This window comes from Sebastes umbrosus, chromosome 10 (assembly GCF_015220745.1).
Source record: "Sebastes umbrosus isolate fSebUmb1 chromosome 10, fSebUmb1.pri, whole genome shotgun sequence".
NCBI classification, from domain to species: Eukaryota; Metazoa; Chordata; class Actinopteri; order Perciformes; family Sebastidae; genus Sebastes; species Sebastes umbrosus.
This window is the reverse complement of record NC_051278.1, coordinates 5,681,511-5,697,920: the sequence shown is the minus strand read 5'-3', so window position 1 is coordinate 5,697,920 and position 16,410 is coordinate 5,681,511. Positions and strand designations below refer to the sequence as shown.

The following is a 16,410-nucleotide window of genomic DNA, read 5'->3' as shown; positions in this document are numbered from 1 at the left end:
CCAACAAGGCACTAAAGTGCTGCCCACACAGGACGACTGCAGGAACACAATAGTGATGAGAAGACTAAATAAAGCCAAGAACTCAAGGATCACCACAGGGAAAAAACAACTGCACTACCAAAATTAACCAGCGAAATTTAAGACAAAGACTCTTTCAAGACGAAGGTCAAGTGAAGAAGAAGAACAGACGCAAAGGAGGAATAAAAGAGGCCAACCCACACCAAAACAAAGCTGTGGCGGGAGGGAGGAGATACAAAGAGACACAAAGAGAAAAGAAGCTGAGTGGCGAGCAGAGACGGAGTGTCTTCAGTCAGCAGACAGACCAGAAGTGACTCATAGCGCTCAGCGCCACACACAGAGACACGGCCTGACTCCAATCCACCGGCTGTTGTGACTGCCTGAAGCACGCCGTCTGGTGTTACCGATCAACAGCTAACTAGCAAAGGAACAAATCATCACGTGTGCTCATCAGAAACTACCACCAAACATTGTCACAAACTGTAACGCTTAATCAAACCCAACTTTTGCGCCAACAATCAGTTTGATTCCTAAAACGCTCCAGTCCATCACATCCAATTAGCTTTCTTTCAACCTATTTTAAAGATGCACTGATTGCAGTTTTCTTTGCCGATTACAATTCCCGATATTATAAAAGTCTGACCTGCTCTTTCCAAGAACTACAATTGACAGCATACGCAAACATTTTTTTTTAACTTTTTTTTTTAAAAGATGCTAAAAACAGGATTGGGAGCATTTCTATTGCCTCTCAACGGCTCTCAACATGGCGACGGCAAGCTTGGCAGCTCATAGCTAACGGTGCTAAAAGCACTAATGGTGCAAACTATGCCGAAAGCAGTGAGGGAGGTAACAGTATTTACCTGAAGGGAGAATCGGCCACCGGTCACGGCCGATCAAGCTGAAAATTGACTGATTTTGGGCACCGGCCGACCAATTGGTGCACCCCTAACCTCTTTGTGTGTAATATTGAAAATACCACAGCAGTAGTACAGTGGTTGGAAAAAACGAAAAGCTTATCTGCTCATTTGAATGAATTCTGCGTGAGAACTCCAAACCTAACAGCTAAAATGTCATGTGAATGTTTGACTAATGATATCATCAGTTTATGAACACAGCCTAGGAGCCTGACTGTTACATGTTGAGGCACAGATGACTGGGCGTGACGGTGGCATGGGGCAACAGGAAAAGAGATTATGTGTACGTACGTGGGGAAAGAGCTTGGTAAAAAAAAAATGTGACACTTTTATTCAACTTGACACATGTTTTTCTTTACCTTACTTAAGAGTAATATATTTTTTAATTTAACAAGAGAGGCCAAAGTTCTCAAATATTCAACACAAACTGTTGTACATGAAGTTAAAAGAGTCAACGTATGATAAGAAATAGGGCTGTCGATCTTGCTTTATGCAAATGTATGTACATATTTATTATTGGAAACCAATTAACAACACAAAACAATGACAAATACTATCCAGAAACCCTAATAGGTACTGCATTTAGCATAAAACATATGCTCAAATCATAACATGGCAAACTGCAGCCCAACAGGCAAGGCAGGTGTGTCAGTGTGCTGACTTGACTATGACTTGCCCCAAACTGCATGTGATTATCATAAAGTGGGCATGTCTGTAAAGGGGAGACTCGTGGGTACCCATAGAACCCATTTTCAATCACATATCTTGAGGTCAGAGGTCAAGGGACCCCTTTGAAAGTGGCCATGCCAGTTTTTCCTCGCCAAAATTTAGCTACAAGCTAGTATGACATGGTTGGTACCAATGGATTCCATATGTTTTCTAGTTTCACGATACCAGTATCTTCACTCTTGTATTAAAACTGAGCCCGCTACGACCTCTGAAAGATCGATTGCGTTAATGCGTTAAAGAAATTAGTGGCGTTAAAACAATTTGGCGTTAACGCGTTATTAACTTTGACAGCCCGAATAAGAATATAAGAAACTTTCACATCTAAGGCGAAATAAAGAGTATAAATGTGAGAAAAACATTCAATGCCAACTTCCGCTACTTAACATAACACCTAATGAGAATAAACTTAAAAATGGACCAACACATTCAGAAATGTACATTTTCCCTCAAAGCCAAGACCATGTACTGTACTGCCAGATCAGCAGTGGCTTAATGAGGGCTTCTGCTACACAGTAATGGAGAAACTTAGCTCATATCCATCATTAACACCTCTACTAGGCCGCATGTGTGTGTGTGCGTCATATACTCAGCATATGGCCAGCTCAGTGGAGCATCGGTGTGGCATTTCACTCTCTCCTCTCTGACCACGAACAACAAACAAGACCAGGCTAAGCAGCAGCTCACCATGCTAATCAGCCCACTCAGCTTGAGCTGTAATCCTGCAACTACTGGAAAAACAAACGAGGGTGCACCATTTGATTTTACTCTGAGGTTGTTTGCTTATAGTGCTTTCTTAACTAATGTTCCTTCACTACGGCTCTCTGACAGACACTGTTTACAGTTCATCCTGTGTGACAGTAGTCGTGTGAGGCTAACTCCTGGCGTGTCTTACATAAGGTCAGAGGTCACCTCAGGGCAGTGAGACAAGTCATCTCAGGTCACAGGTTCATGACCGATACTGGTGACGGGAACCAGCAGGGACTTCCAGATTGAATAATAATATATCAGCTCTTTATGTCCTTTGTGATTCAGTTTTTTTATTGCATTATGCAGAATAAATTGGCCAATACCATCATAAAAACTCAATATCATACAGCATGTACATGAGTGAGTCTGGGTTGAAATATAGACGTCTATATACAGTCTATATGAATCCATAATAATAGATTTATTGATCGATACATTCTTGTTATTGTTTTGAATCGAGTACCCCGCAAAACTTGCTTTTGTTAAAAGGTGCTAAATATGGGATTGGGAGCATTTCTGTTGCCTCTCAACGGCTCTCAACATGGCGACGGCAAGCCAGCGGCTTGCAGCTAGCAGTGCTAACGCCGCTAAAAGTGCAAAAGCTGACAGAGATAACAGTGTTTACCTGAGAAACTCGGATTACAACACACACAGAGGGAGAGCGACTTCGTTCTCTGCTCAGGTAGACATTACTCCTCTATATCATAGAGAATAGAGCACATTAGTGGCTCCCTCATCCTGGTCCCCTCATCTCCTGTCATGGTGTCAAACATTATGCAGGACAACATGGAAAACTTGCCTGCTGAACTTTCCGTTGTGATTACAATCTCATGCTCACCATCTCATCATTAGTCTTTCGCTTGACATTTTCGAACCCTTATTTGACTGAGCAGCTCCACTACAGGTGTTAAGGCCTGAGGCAATAACTACTGCAGTAGTTGTTTATTCACTTCAAGATTTTTCCAAGAGATTTGAGGTTTCAAATGGGCGACCTTCCAATCACAACCACGCTTCTTTGACCTTTAAGATAACCAATGTATTAGGCCATGCAGCAATGGCTTTGTTTTCTACTCACTTATCAACATTATGGCACATACTGACATGTATGTCCCCATTTTCACATTTCCATTGTTTTCATTTGTAATGTCTTGTCAAAATGGTGAAGGCACAACCGTGCAGCGACAGCTTGTTTTCCCAGAAAGCTCAGTCTTTACACAGCTCAACCATTACCGACACATGGCCCCAGGAGGGGAACAGGTGAGGCGGAAACGCAGTGAAGTGTTTTTAATTAGCACACCTGTCTTTCTACAAAATAACCACTCACTCAAGCAAAACCCCCATAAATGTACGCACACACCAGAACCATCCAGAACCTCTCCGGACCACTTCAATTTAGCAAAGTAACTTTTCTTTTAAGCACTAAAAGCCTTCTTCCATACACTGCAAATTCATCCACCCAGAGGAGTCATTTAATCCAGCATTTAGTATTGAAATCATTCTTTCTTTGGCTCTGCCAATAGCAAATATAATGGCATTTGTTTTCAATACAGCTCCGCTGGGCTGAAAGGAAAGCACTGAAATGGAGCTCCACTTCAAACTATGAAATCAATGCCGGAGGCACTAAATCACTGCGCTACACTGCCCAAAGGGGTTTTATTTAGTTTGAGATAACTTCATCTCTACTCTTTCAAATGATGCCATATAATTGTTGGTGTGTTTGTTGGTTGGTTTTTCAAAACTAAGAGTTTTACCAAAGTTATATGCTTGATGAAATGAATGCAACTGGTTTGTTTTGCCCTCCGCACCATCTACATTTGGTGTGAGCCTGTGAAGTCACATACCACACACTTCACACGCCCCTGCCACACTGACCCACCCAACATGTGTATGAATGCATGTACAGTGTGTGTATGTAGTTGCAGTTTTAGAGGAGACAGAGAAAAATATTTTCACATCACAAGCAACAATAGTCCAGACAACAGACGTGAACATTCCTGGCACCCTTGACTGATCATGAAAACATTTCCTTAGAGGCATTCGGCTGATATTCAACAATCATTCAGTCCAAGCCAGGTTCCAGCACTCCCAACTCTATCACATGAGCACACAATCTCAAAATAGGATTGGACACTTGTGCTATAACACGGTGCCAAGATGTTCTGAATCAGTTCAGCAGCAGAGTTGTACCCCAACAGAGGTATGAACACCATGGTGCTCTAAACAAGCCTCAAAGACCCAATCCCTTCCTTAGTGATGAGGCAGCTTTTAGTCTAAAAGGCCGATACACACTAAAAGATTTGGCCAAAACAGCACAACACAGACTAACAGATTCCATTCATGAACAACAACAGTCCTGACTAAAAACAACGGAGATCTCGCAGCATTTCTCGCGATCAAACGTGACTTTAGTGTAAAAAAACATGTTGGACGACGGCCAGGAAGAATTAGCGATGTTAGTTTTTGCACTACTTTGCACTGAAAATTGACGAAGGATGGAGGAAGTCATGGAGACATGTTAAATACGTCAGGACAGGCAAAAACTCGCCGAACGGGACCACAGCGAAGGGGCGTGTCTGATGGTGTGGCGTCGCTTTGGCAACACAGACACTAGCAACCCTCACGGATACATCAAGCATAAATCAGGCATTAGTCTGAAGACTAAACTAAAGCTGCGCGAACATGGCAACAAAAGAGGTGAGCTGAAAAACATAGACGAGGCAATGTGTTAGTTGTCCTGCAGATTGTGGAGCCGCTTCACTCTCTAGTTTTTCTTCTTATTTAGTGTTTATTAGCAGTCGGCAAACCAGCTTAGAGGTGCTTTACCACCACCAAGTGGACTGGAGTCACTTCACTGTCATTCATGGGCTCTCTCAGTCTCATTATGTTCAACTCGGGAGAGGCGACACCTAGTGGTAAAATTATACCAGGCTTAATAAAAAAACGGTTTGAAAATTAAAAAAAACAAAACATGCAAAAATGCTTTAAAAGGTATCAAACTGAAGTGTGGTGACACACTACTTTAGGTTTACTCTTGTTTGTCATGGTAATGCAAAACAATTCATAATAAACCCACATTAATTACCTTTAATACAAGCTTAAATGTAGCCTGGTTAAAAGAGGAATTCATTAGTCAGATTTACTGAATCAGACCCTGATGATTGACAGTAGCAGCTCTTCTCATTCAGAAGAGTAAAACCTGCTGAGCGGAGGTTTTCCCGTTCAAATGCAGCAACCTAGAGCTGTAAATATGTGTGTTTGTGGGGGGAAGTCCCACAGACGTCTTCACCTGTCACAACATTATTTATTTTGTGTTGACCCACCCTGCAGAGAAGTGTCACACCATTCACTATCTTCACTACAGACATTCTGCACACCAACAGCTTATCCCTGCAGACATGTTGTTAATCATTTGATAAAGGAGAAATACAAGCTACAGGATCTTGTATTAAACTTTATTAACATGGTTAAACTGTACTTTGAATAGCTGGTTATGGCCTGGCTCAAGATAAGGTGAACCACATAGGCTTGTCCATTTGTTTATATAGTTAAAAATACATGAAGTACTTTGAGCAGGAGATACTGTATAGACATGTCAGTTCTTTAACCACTCTAACTAAAACCTTAACGTCAGTACACACTGAACATCACCACTTGATTGAGGGCAATATGATCTCCTTGGTTATGGGCCTTTAAAGTTCTTTAAAGACAGAAACCAAAGTTAATATTCCACTGTCTGACTTTACAGTGGCTTCAGAGGGCTATTTTTACTGGTACATCTGGTTTTGTCTCTGTGTCATTAACTACTGTGTAACTATGCAAGTTATCAATATGTCACTGCACCAGTGGCGCAGAGACAAATTCCTGCAGAGCACATTAATTGTACTTGGCGAACAGAAAGCTGACTGCCAGGATGAGGACTAAATTTCCGATCCGGGACCAAAGAGGATTTCAGGAACCCTGCTTTGCTTTCAGAGCTATTGTGACTGCAGGCTGAAGTCTGTATATCCACCTCGGTGAGCAAACAACTGGAGGAACAGCGACAAAAACAGGATGGTTCTGGGCCACCGGCTTTTAATTGTGACTCTGCAGCCGTATGTGCATGTGTGTCTATGCATGTGACAATACAATCATCTGGTTTTGTTTGTGTGTGTGTTGTGCTGCACGCTGCTGGACTAGTGTGAAACAATAGGGCATGAACACACACACACACCCACACACACATACGGAGGAAGTGAAGATTCCTGCATTCCTGGAACACGGCTGCCCAGCTGTGCCACACACACACACACACCAAGGTCTGGCCAGAGGAAATCATTACAGTCACCACATCTAGGCTATTACTGTTAAGTACATCAGTCTAGTCTTAAATACATCGGAAGTGTGAATGTGTACACAGAAGGCCACTTAATATAGCTTCAATCATGGACTAGTGATGATCTTGAAGATTTCAATGCATTTTAAGGGGATGTGAATAACAACTTCTTCCCACAATATGGCCAAATGAACTGTTTTATTATGTTATTTTTATTTATATTGATTATATGCCCCAAATAACCACGTCAGCTTTGGGATCCACACACTAATTTTGTTTTAAAACGCATCATTTTTGCAACGTTTATGCCTAGCGTCCACACTACTTCGATCAATATTGATCAAAATAATCGGGATTATCATTTTGGCCATAATCGTGCAGGATTATACCTGTCTACATGCGTAGGAGGCAAGCTATTATTCGAGCGCTTTACATCAATTCCTGTGTCCAGCGCTGCTTCCTGTTTACACCAACACGTGCATGCCCAGTGTACGTGAATGGTCATGTATATAATGTGCATTTTCTGACATGGTAGTATGGACGGAGATTGATTCTGAAACAGCCCTAAAACGCTCGTCTGGATGGAGATCATTTCAGTTTTAAAATAGCGTTTTAAAACAAAAATGTATTAGTGTGGATGTAGCCTTACTGTGCTGGTAAACTCCCTCAAAAACAATAAAAAAAAGTGAGCAGGCACAAGCAAAGACTGGTAGCATTGCTTGCCCCTTACGTGCGAGTCCAAAAATACCCAGATGGCTGGCATGATTCTAGCACACACTGCCACCGAAATTGATTTGTCATTAACTGATGTCCATCCCGACTGAAAGCCGTCGTCTGCCTCTACTTCCTCAATCCGAAGCCACTGTCACCTTGAGAAAACATGCCAGTCATCCTATTCAAACAACATAGGTTGCGTCAGATCCTGTGTGTTGGTAAATACTTGGCCTGTGAAGCACAGAGAGTGAGGGCAGCTATTACAGCAGCACCCACAGAGCAGGTTTACATGCAGAGCGGAGATATATATATATATATATAAAGCTGATACTGGTATTTATTGAAGCAGTCTAAATGACAAAGTGCAAAAGAAGAGCGTTGCCTCGTCTCCACTCCGCCCACATCAAGCGACAAATCAATACAAACAGTATCTTTAACATCGGTGAGCGAATAGGCCTTTTAATAGAAATCCTGGCCCACCAACGTCACACCAGTCCGATCGGTAAACATAAGCATGCCGTGAGCAAGTCACTGGCATCATGTTTCAGGAATTTTCGGCGTGGACGTAAACTGCTTCCTTCAACTAACATTTCAAGCCACAAACATGAAAAACAGCCAAATGCAGGTTACTAAACTGGAAATCACTCAGTGCTGTCACCTCCAGTACGAGGGGAGTAGGGTGGCTTTCTTCCAATATCAACACATAGCTAATGATTTGCGTTTAGGAATGGTAAATGACACGTGAACATGTCTAGTTGGTGTTGTTTACACTGGACTGTACAATGAGAAGTATTTTAGGAATCTAGGGCTGCAACTGACGATTAGTTTCATTGTTGATTATTTTCTTGATTAATTGATTAGTTGTTTGGTCTATAAAATGTGTCAGAAAATGGTGAAAAATGTCGATAAGTGTTTCCCAAAGCCCAAGATGACGTCTTCAAATGCCTTGTTTTGTCTACAACTCAAAGATATTCAGTTTACTGTCATAGAGGAGTAAAGAAACCAGAAAATATTAACATTTAAGAAGCTAGAATCAGAGATTTTTTTTCTTAAAAAACTACTCAAACCAATTAATCAATTATCAAAATAGTTGCCGTTGGCGATTAATTTAACAGTTGACACCTAATCAATTAATTGTTGCATCTCTACATGAATCATTGTGGGAGTACGATGATAATCAATATAACGGGAAACATTGATATGTTACACAAACCTTAATGCGGTATTTTCTTTTTTTTTTTACTAGACAGCCTCAGGGGTGTTTACAGAAGTCAACCTCACCCTCCCTGCCTTAAGGGGCAACTAAAGCATTTCATTAGTCTGAGTTTAAATGGAGAGTTTGGGTGCTACCGAATGAACTAAATGCTGTTGATGTATTTTACGCCCTGGTACAGATACAGTCCTCGACCAAAGAAATTCTTCACTCATATGACTTCGTTGACTAATCAATTAGTTGATTTTATTGACAGATCTGTAAAATGGAGTTTCTCCACAAAGAATCACACAAAAGCACCACTTTAAATCTTGTGTTTACCAGAGAAGTGCTCATAAGTTTCGTAGAAATACGTCATTGAGCATGAAAAAAGCATAAAAACAACAAAAGAAATCTTAGTTGCCTAAGACCAAAACGTCCGATTAGTCGACTGATCGACGAAGAGGAAGCAGCCCGAGGAAATAACTGAATCTTTCTGTGATCTCACGGTCAGGAGGCCAGTCTCACTATCAGCCAATCCTCTAACTAATACAGACAAAGAGGTTACAAACAGAGGAGAAAACAAGCTAGCTAGAGTTCACACTTTGTTTCCTGCTCAAACATTCCTATCCAAGCCACAGATTTTCACTGAGTGGTAGAACCAAATATAGGCATCAATGAGGTTTACCGAATGCCCCGGTGCTCAGAAGGACATCCTTTAAACCAGAGGTTTCAGGTTTGAGCCCCCGAGTGTCTTCCAACAAAAGCCCTGTTGTTCCTGTGAACTAGAGCATCAGCTACGTACTGTAATATTGTCTACAGTACACAACAACTTTATGAATGGATGCTTCAACTGTTAGCAAAATTGAAGAATTCTTATTTATAATCCTGGCATGATTTTGTAACATAGAGGACATTTTATTACAATTATTTTTTACGTTAGTGCACATTAATCAGCCGTACACTGAGACAGGTCTAGCGGGCGAGTTAGCTCTGAGCTGCTGGCATGCTGAAGAGATCCTGTCAGACCATGTGTCTGCAACAAGCCAAGATACTGAACTTAAATTAGAAACTAGATTAGCTGCAGCAGGGAGGGATGCAATATGGAAAACACACAAAGAAGAAATAATGACTGATGGCTGGGTTTTTGGATGTACTTTTGGAATCAGTGGCAGATTTGTGTTCAAAAAGGAGAAAAACTGGAAATTGTTCACGTCTGTAGTCTTTAGCATACATCTATATTCCTGTAATTACCACAGAGGGCCTGGAGGTTAACCAAACATCACTGAGTCCTATCTCAGTGATTAATGAATCTCCAGTCTGCCAAATGCCTCTCCCTCACACAGCGGTGGAATTAAATACCTCGACAGAGTGACTGCAACACAAACAACTACATGAGTTTGGATGTTAATCTTGCATAACCTGACTGATATAGAGAGCTGCGGGTAAGGCTGATATAACATAATGTCTCCAAACGCCATCAAGATTGAGGCATCTCATAACTTGTTTTTCAGTAGCGTGCTTCTCTTGAACTTATCATACTTTATGGTATTTTTTATCTGATATGGTGTGAATACAGTATATCCTAGAGGGATGGACTTATAGCAACCCCATCCTGCACGGTCACACTTGTTGTGCTTATGTCCTGCAGCATTACTTCACTGTTTTCTGTTATATTCTAGATGTTGCATGACCTTGCTGTGGTTCAACGTTGTATTCTACTAAATTGTGTGTCCATGTTACATTAAATATTAGTGGTGGGAAAAAAAATTATTCAACTATGTATCAAGATTTATTTTTTTATTTTTTTACAATTTTGAAATTGATTTTTTTTATGCCAGAATCGATATATTTGCTTCATTTGAGTCAATGGTGAGGTAAAAAGGAATCGCTTTTATTGTTGCAGTGAGAGTAACGTGATGTCATATCCGTTCCGTACCTTTCAACCAAACGGTCTAGTGTTAAAAAAGTTAACAAAAATCACAATATCGAATCGCAATACTTGTAGAATCGCAATACATATCGAATCGGCACCCAAGTATCGTGATAGTATTGAATCGGGAGATTCAAAATAAGGTGTTAACAAAGGGAACTGTATATACAAAATACATATATGGAAATAAGATTGATTGAATTATATTCACCAAAAGTATAAAACATTACACGTCCCTTATAAATTAAAAAGAAAATACCACTAATTTCTGAGGGAAATGTCTTTATTCTTTGATTTTTGGGTTGCTGGAATTTTTATTTTATAAATAATGCCTGATAACGACTGATATATCTGACTTCGGGACATCAAATCAAACATTCTTGCTGTATTAATTTAGATATTTTACAAAGTAAAAGTCCCTAGAAGTGTATGATTCAACTTTTCCCCATGGTCTAGTGTTTAACAAAAATCACAATATTGAATTGCAATACTTGTAGAATCGGCACCCAAGTATTGTGATAGTATGCAATAGATAGGTGAATCGAATTAAATAAGCATGTTGATCTCCAGAGTGACTGTAGTTGTACTTGAGGAGCTGAACCTCTCTGGAGGCTGCAGGCTGTCTGCTACTAGCTCAGGGCCTTGTGGTGAAGAGTAGGACCAAACATAACAGCTATAACACGACATTAATCACACAGTCTACACACAAACTAACATCCCAGCTCCTTCATAACGTTGACTAGTTCTTACTGGTGTTAAAACGTGAATAAAAACAATAAGAAGTGTTGAATGTATGCTTGTTGTTGTTGTTGCATTCTCAGCCTGTATTTGCAGCCCAGGCAGCTGTCAGTCTGTCAGAGCAACACGGACACACTTTTATACTAAAACAGAAGAAACTCTACAATATTACCATTAATCATGAACTCATTATGCTTCACTTAGTGTCCCCACACCAGTAACACATCGCTGTTTGTTGTCATTTTGTCACAATGTTGTAAAGAAAAAGCGAAAAAGCCTGGTTAGCTTCTTGGGTGCTAGCAGGTTACACTAGCTGCGTCCGTTCTCGGACAGCTAGCTAGCTAGCGGCTGGAGGTTAACAGTCACAGTTAGCATCATCTAGCTGTGGTTAAACAGGATTTCTCCGCAAAAGAGGATAGTTAGCTACCAGCTGCCACTTCTTAAACGTTCCCCCGGATGCCCATAATGTCGGTAAATAAAAATATATAACGGTAAAAAACAATAGCAGTCACAAAATCTTGGCTAACGTTATGCGTCCGACAATGGAATTATGTGCATTAGCAACGTTAGCAGATACTGCATCAGTAAACATCAACACATAATATGACAGAAAGGAGCTAACTGTGTCAATATGTGTTTGTTTTCTACTTTTTTCTTTCTACAATTGCACTATATTCACTTTTTAACAGTCTCTTCTGCACTATATTCATTTTTAACTGCACTATATTCATTTTTAACAGTCTTTTCTGCACTATATTCATTTTTAACTGCACTATATTCACTTTTTAACAGTCTTTTCTGCACTATATTCATTTTAACTGCACTATATTCATTTTAACTGCACTATATTCATTTTTAAATGCACTATATTCATTTTTTAACAGTCTCTTCTGCACTATATTCATTTTTAACTGCACTATATTCATTTTTAAATGCACTATATTCACTTTTTAACAGTCTTTTCTGCACTATATTCATTTTTAACTGCACTATATTCTGCACTATATTCATTTTAACTGCACTATATTCATTTTTAAATGCACTATATTAATTTTTTAACAGTCTCTTCTGCACTATATTCATTTTTAACTGCACTATATTCATTTTTAAATGCACTATATTCACTTTTTAACAATCTCTTCTGCACTATATTCACTTTTTAACAGTCTTTTCTGCACTATATTCATTTTAACTGCACTATATTCATTTTTAACTGCACTATATTCATTTTTTAACAGTCTCTTCTGCACTATATTCATTTTTAACTGCACTATATTCATTTTTAAATGCACTATATTCATTTTTAAATGCACTATATTCATTTTTTAACAGTCTCTTCTGCACTATATTCATTTTTAACTGCACTATATTCACTTTTTAACAATCTCTTCTGCACTATATTCACTTTAACTGCACTATATTCACTTTTTAAGTCTCTTCTGCACTATATTCATTTTTAACTGCACTATATTCACTTTTTAACAATCTCTTCTGCACTATATTCACTTTAACTGCACTATATTCACTTTTTAAGTCTCTTCTGCACTATATTCATTTTTTAACAGTCTTTTCTGCACTTTATTCATTTTAACTGCACTATATTCATTTTTAACTGCACTATATTCATTTTTTAACAGTCTTTTCTGCACTTTATTCATTTTAACTGCACTATATTCATTTTTAACTGCACTATATTCATTTTTAACAGTCTTTTCTGCACTTTATTCATTTTTAAATGCACTATATTCATTTTTAACAGTCTCTTCTGCACTATATTCCCTTTAAACAGTCTCTTCTGCTCTTCTACTGTTGTCTACTGTTGTTTGTTTTCTCCTGTTATAACACTAAAAGGTAAAAGCTACATCTAACCAACTCTGTGTCCGATAATGAATCTTTGTGGCTGCTTTCCACTGTGTGTCCGATAATGGAATTATGTGAATTAGCAACGTTAGCAGATACTGCATCAGTAAACATCAACACATAATAATGACAGAAAGGAGCTAATGGTGTCAACAGTTGTTTGTTTTCTACTTTTTTGTTTCTAATACTGTTGTTTTCTCCTGTTATGACAAAACTGAAAAAACACTCAGTGTGTCCGATAATGGATCTATGTGGCTGCTCTCCACTGTGTGTCCGATAATGGATCTCCGTGGCTGCTCTCCACTGTGTGTCCGATAATGGGTCTCCGTGCTGCCTGCAGGCTTTACCTTGTACACATCTCCGTATGTGCCGCTTCCTATCCGCTGGATCAGCTCGAAGTCCTCCTGCGGGTTCCTCCGGGACAGGTCCACGCTGGAGTTCATCATGTCCTCTGCCGGTTACGGCGCCCGATCGCGGACTGTTTTGTTTAACGAAACCCCGCAATAGAATGTATGGAAACAAGAGATTTATAATAAAAACATACGGCGTCAGAAGATCCCAGCCTCAGTCCACTGGAGCTCCAACATGGCTGCCACTGCGCAATGAGCATGCGCAGTGGATCTCATGGCGTACCCAACATCCAGTCTGACCAGGAGAGATGGGAGCTGTTGAGTTTAACATTACGATTGGTTTCAAGAGATACATTTGGTGATAAATCCACAGTAAATCGATAAAAAAAAATGTACTTTGTTCTTTGCACTACTAACTTTTTTACTGCCTTTTTACTAACATGTTTTGCCATCAATAAAGTTACTATCTATCTATCTATGAGGTCAGAGAAAAACACCTTACACCTATGGTTTGATCCCAACAAACCAGATGTGGGACAAACAGTATGTTTGTGTGCTGATATAATGTCTATCTAACTTAAATAATAAACATTCATATTCTGCCCCTTATCTTGTAACATCTCTATGTTTTGCCTGAATGCATCCAGATCAGCACCCAGCCAATATTTGTATGTGGGGCCCGTATGGGCAGTAAATGGGCTGTAAAATGGGCCCTATGTGGGATTGTCCGCAGGTTCCATAATGGCCCAATGTCAATTGCCCACAAGGATTCCATGCAGGATTACAATGGGTGTTATGTGGGCCCCACCTGGGCAACATACCCAAGACCCATCTTGGTCCCAGCTTTAAGTTCTATGTGGGTACTACGTGGGCTGAAATATGGGTTGTAAGTGGGTTGGTCCACAGTTTCCATGTTGGCCCCATGCACTAATTTCCCAGTAGTGACCCAACTAGGACCCACACAGGTAGCCCACATGGAGAACCCATGTGGGACCAACTTAGTTGACCCAAGTGGGCCCCAGATAAGATGTCCATTTTTGGCCCATACCCACTTGGTACCCAGGTACCCCCAGCATAACCCATGTGGGGCCCACATAACCATGTTGGCTGGCGTCTCTTTTTGAGCTGCAGGTTTCTTGCGAGACTCACATGTACTGTGTCGCTTCATGTCATATTTCGTGCAAAATTGAAAAAACACTGGCAAATTTTACAAAGAAACTCTGAGAATCTCCTTCCACCGACTTATATATACTTCTAAGTAGTTTCACAGTCTTTGTTGTAGCTGCTCTTCCTTTTCTTTGTGATCATATTCCGCCTAAATCTGCACAGCTTGTGACTTTGCACAATTTTCCCCCGTTGGGCATGGCGTAGCAAAGGCGGTGAAATGTTAACCTGCACTTGACCCACGTGTTCTCAGTTTGACAGCAAACAGAGCGCCGTGATGACAGCCTTCCCTGCTCTCTTCACAGCCATTGGATAAAAGCCAGATTTATTTTTTTTAAAAGTGTCTGTCCTGCAGTGGTTTGACTTTTGAAATCTAGAGCCGATGAAAATGTGGGACATCGTTTCAATATGTGGGACGTGGGACAAGGGATAAAAATGCTGTGCAGTCCCTCGTAAAGTGGGACACCTGGTCACTCGACTTACACCCGTTTTTAACCCAAATATTGCTTTTACTTGATCAATTTCAGCACTATTGGATCCATACAATGGTTTCTAATCCGCAAATATACAGGAGGTTTACATCTAAGGGGGAATGAATGCAAACACTAAACCCCGCATGATCTCGTCTGGCCTCTTGGTATAAAACTGGGCTAAACAGGGCTAAACAGTGGCAGATGGCAACATTGTGATTCAGCCGATGTGTTACAGGCAGAACAAAAAACCCATTATAGAAATCTTTACAGTTTTCATTCCAGTTCCTATACGGGACTTTAGCATGTACGTACATGGGCATATACTGCGTTGGTATCGTTAATATTCTCAAGAGCACCAAACATGTATTATTAGAAGGCACTCTATTTACTCCTGTTTGACGGACATTTGTTTAAGACTACAGTGCCGAGCTGTTTCAGGAGATTATATGAGCCCTTTTTATAGGTGACACTATACAGTATATTTGCATGTTCAGTAGGAACCAATGGGTTTGGAGCTGAGTTTGCATAGTTATGAGAGACAAACTGGAACATTGTTGGTTTTGATCTTTTCATGGAATTTGTTGACAATTTTAAAAGCATAGATCAAGACCTACTTCACAAGTCAGGTTCTTTCAAATGCTGTTAAGATGATTTCAAATGTAAATTAAATGTAGGATAGGAAGATCCACAGATCACACAACTCAAAATTCAACATTGGTTTAAAAAATATAAATCTCTTCTGGGGCTGTCAATCGATAAAAATATTTAATCGTATGATTGTCCATAGTTAATTGTGATTAATTGCAAATTAATGGTACATTTTTATCTGTTCAAAATGTACCTTAGAGGGAGATATGTCAAATATTTAATACAAAAAATATATATTAACATGGGAGTGGACAAATATTTTGCTTTCTGCAAATGTATGTATATATTTATTGTTGGAAATCAATTAACAACACAAAACTATGACAGATATTGTCCAGAAACCCTCACAGGTACTGCATTTAGCATAACAAATAAGCTCAGATCATAACATGGCAAACTGCAGCCCAACAGGCAACAACAGCTGTCAGTGTGTCAGACCGCATGTGATTATCATAAAGTGGGCATGTCTGTAAAGGGGAGACTCGTGGGTACCCAGAGAACCCATTGTCATTCACATATTTGGAGGTCAGAGGTCAAGGGACCCCTTTGGAAATGACCATGACAGTTTTTCTTCCCCAAAATGTAGTGGAGCGTTATTTAGCTATCACTATCTGCGTG

The 16,410-nt window shown here is 39.9% G+C and overlaps 1 protein-coding gene across 12 annotated transcripts in view; it reads right to left on the bottom strand.

Annotated features, from left to right (window-relative positions):
* The window catches only part of LOC119495442 (mitogen-activated protein kinase kinase kinase kinase 3-like), a 52,354-nt gene extending 38,551 nt beyond the window's left edge, over positions 1-13,803 (bottom strand). For 9 of the 12 annotated variants that reach the window (XM_037781879.1, XM_037781880.1, XM_037781887.1 and 6 more), the window contains exon 1: positions 13,505-13,803. In XM_037781879.1, coding sequence (XP_037637807.1) covers positions 13,505-13,603 — 99 coding nt within the window. In that variant the 5' untranslated portion in view covers positions 13,604-13,803. The remainder of the gene's footprint in view (positions 1-13,504) is intronic. The other 3 variants (XM_037781888.1, XM_037781889.1, XM_037781891.1) reach the window with 1 other exon arrangement.
* Positions 13,804-16,410: the final 2,607 nt, after the last annotated feature.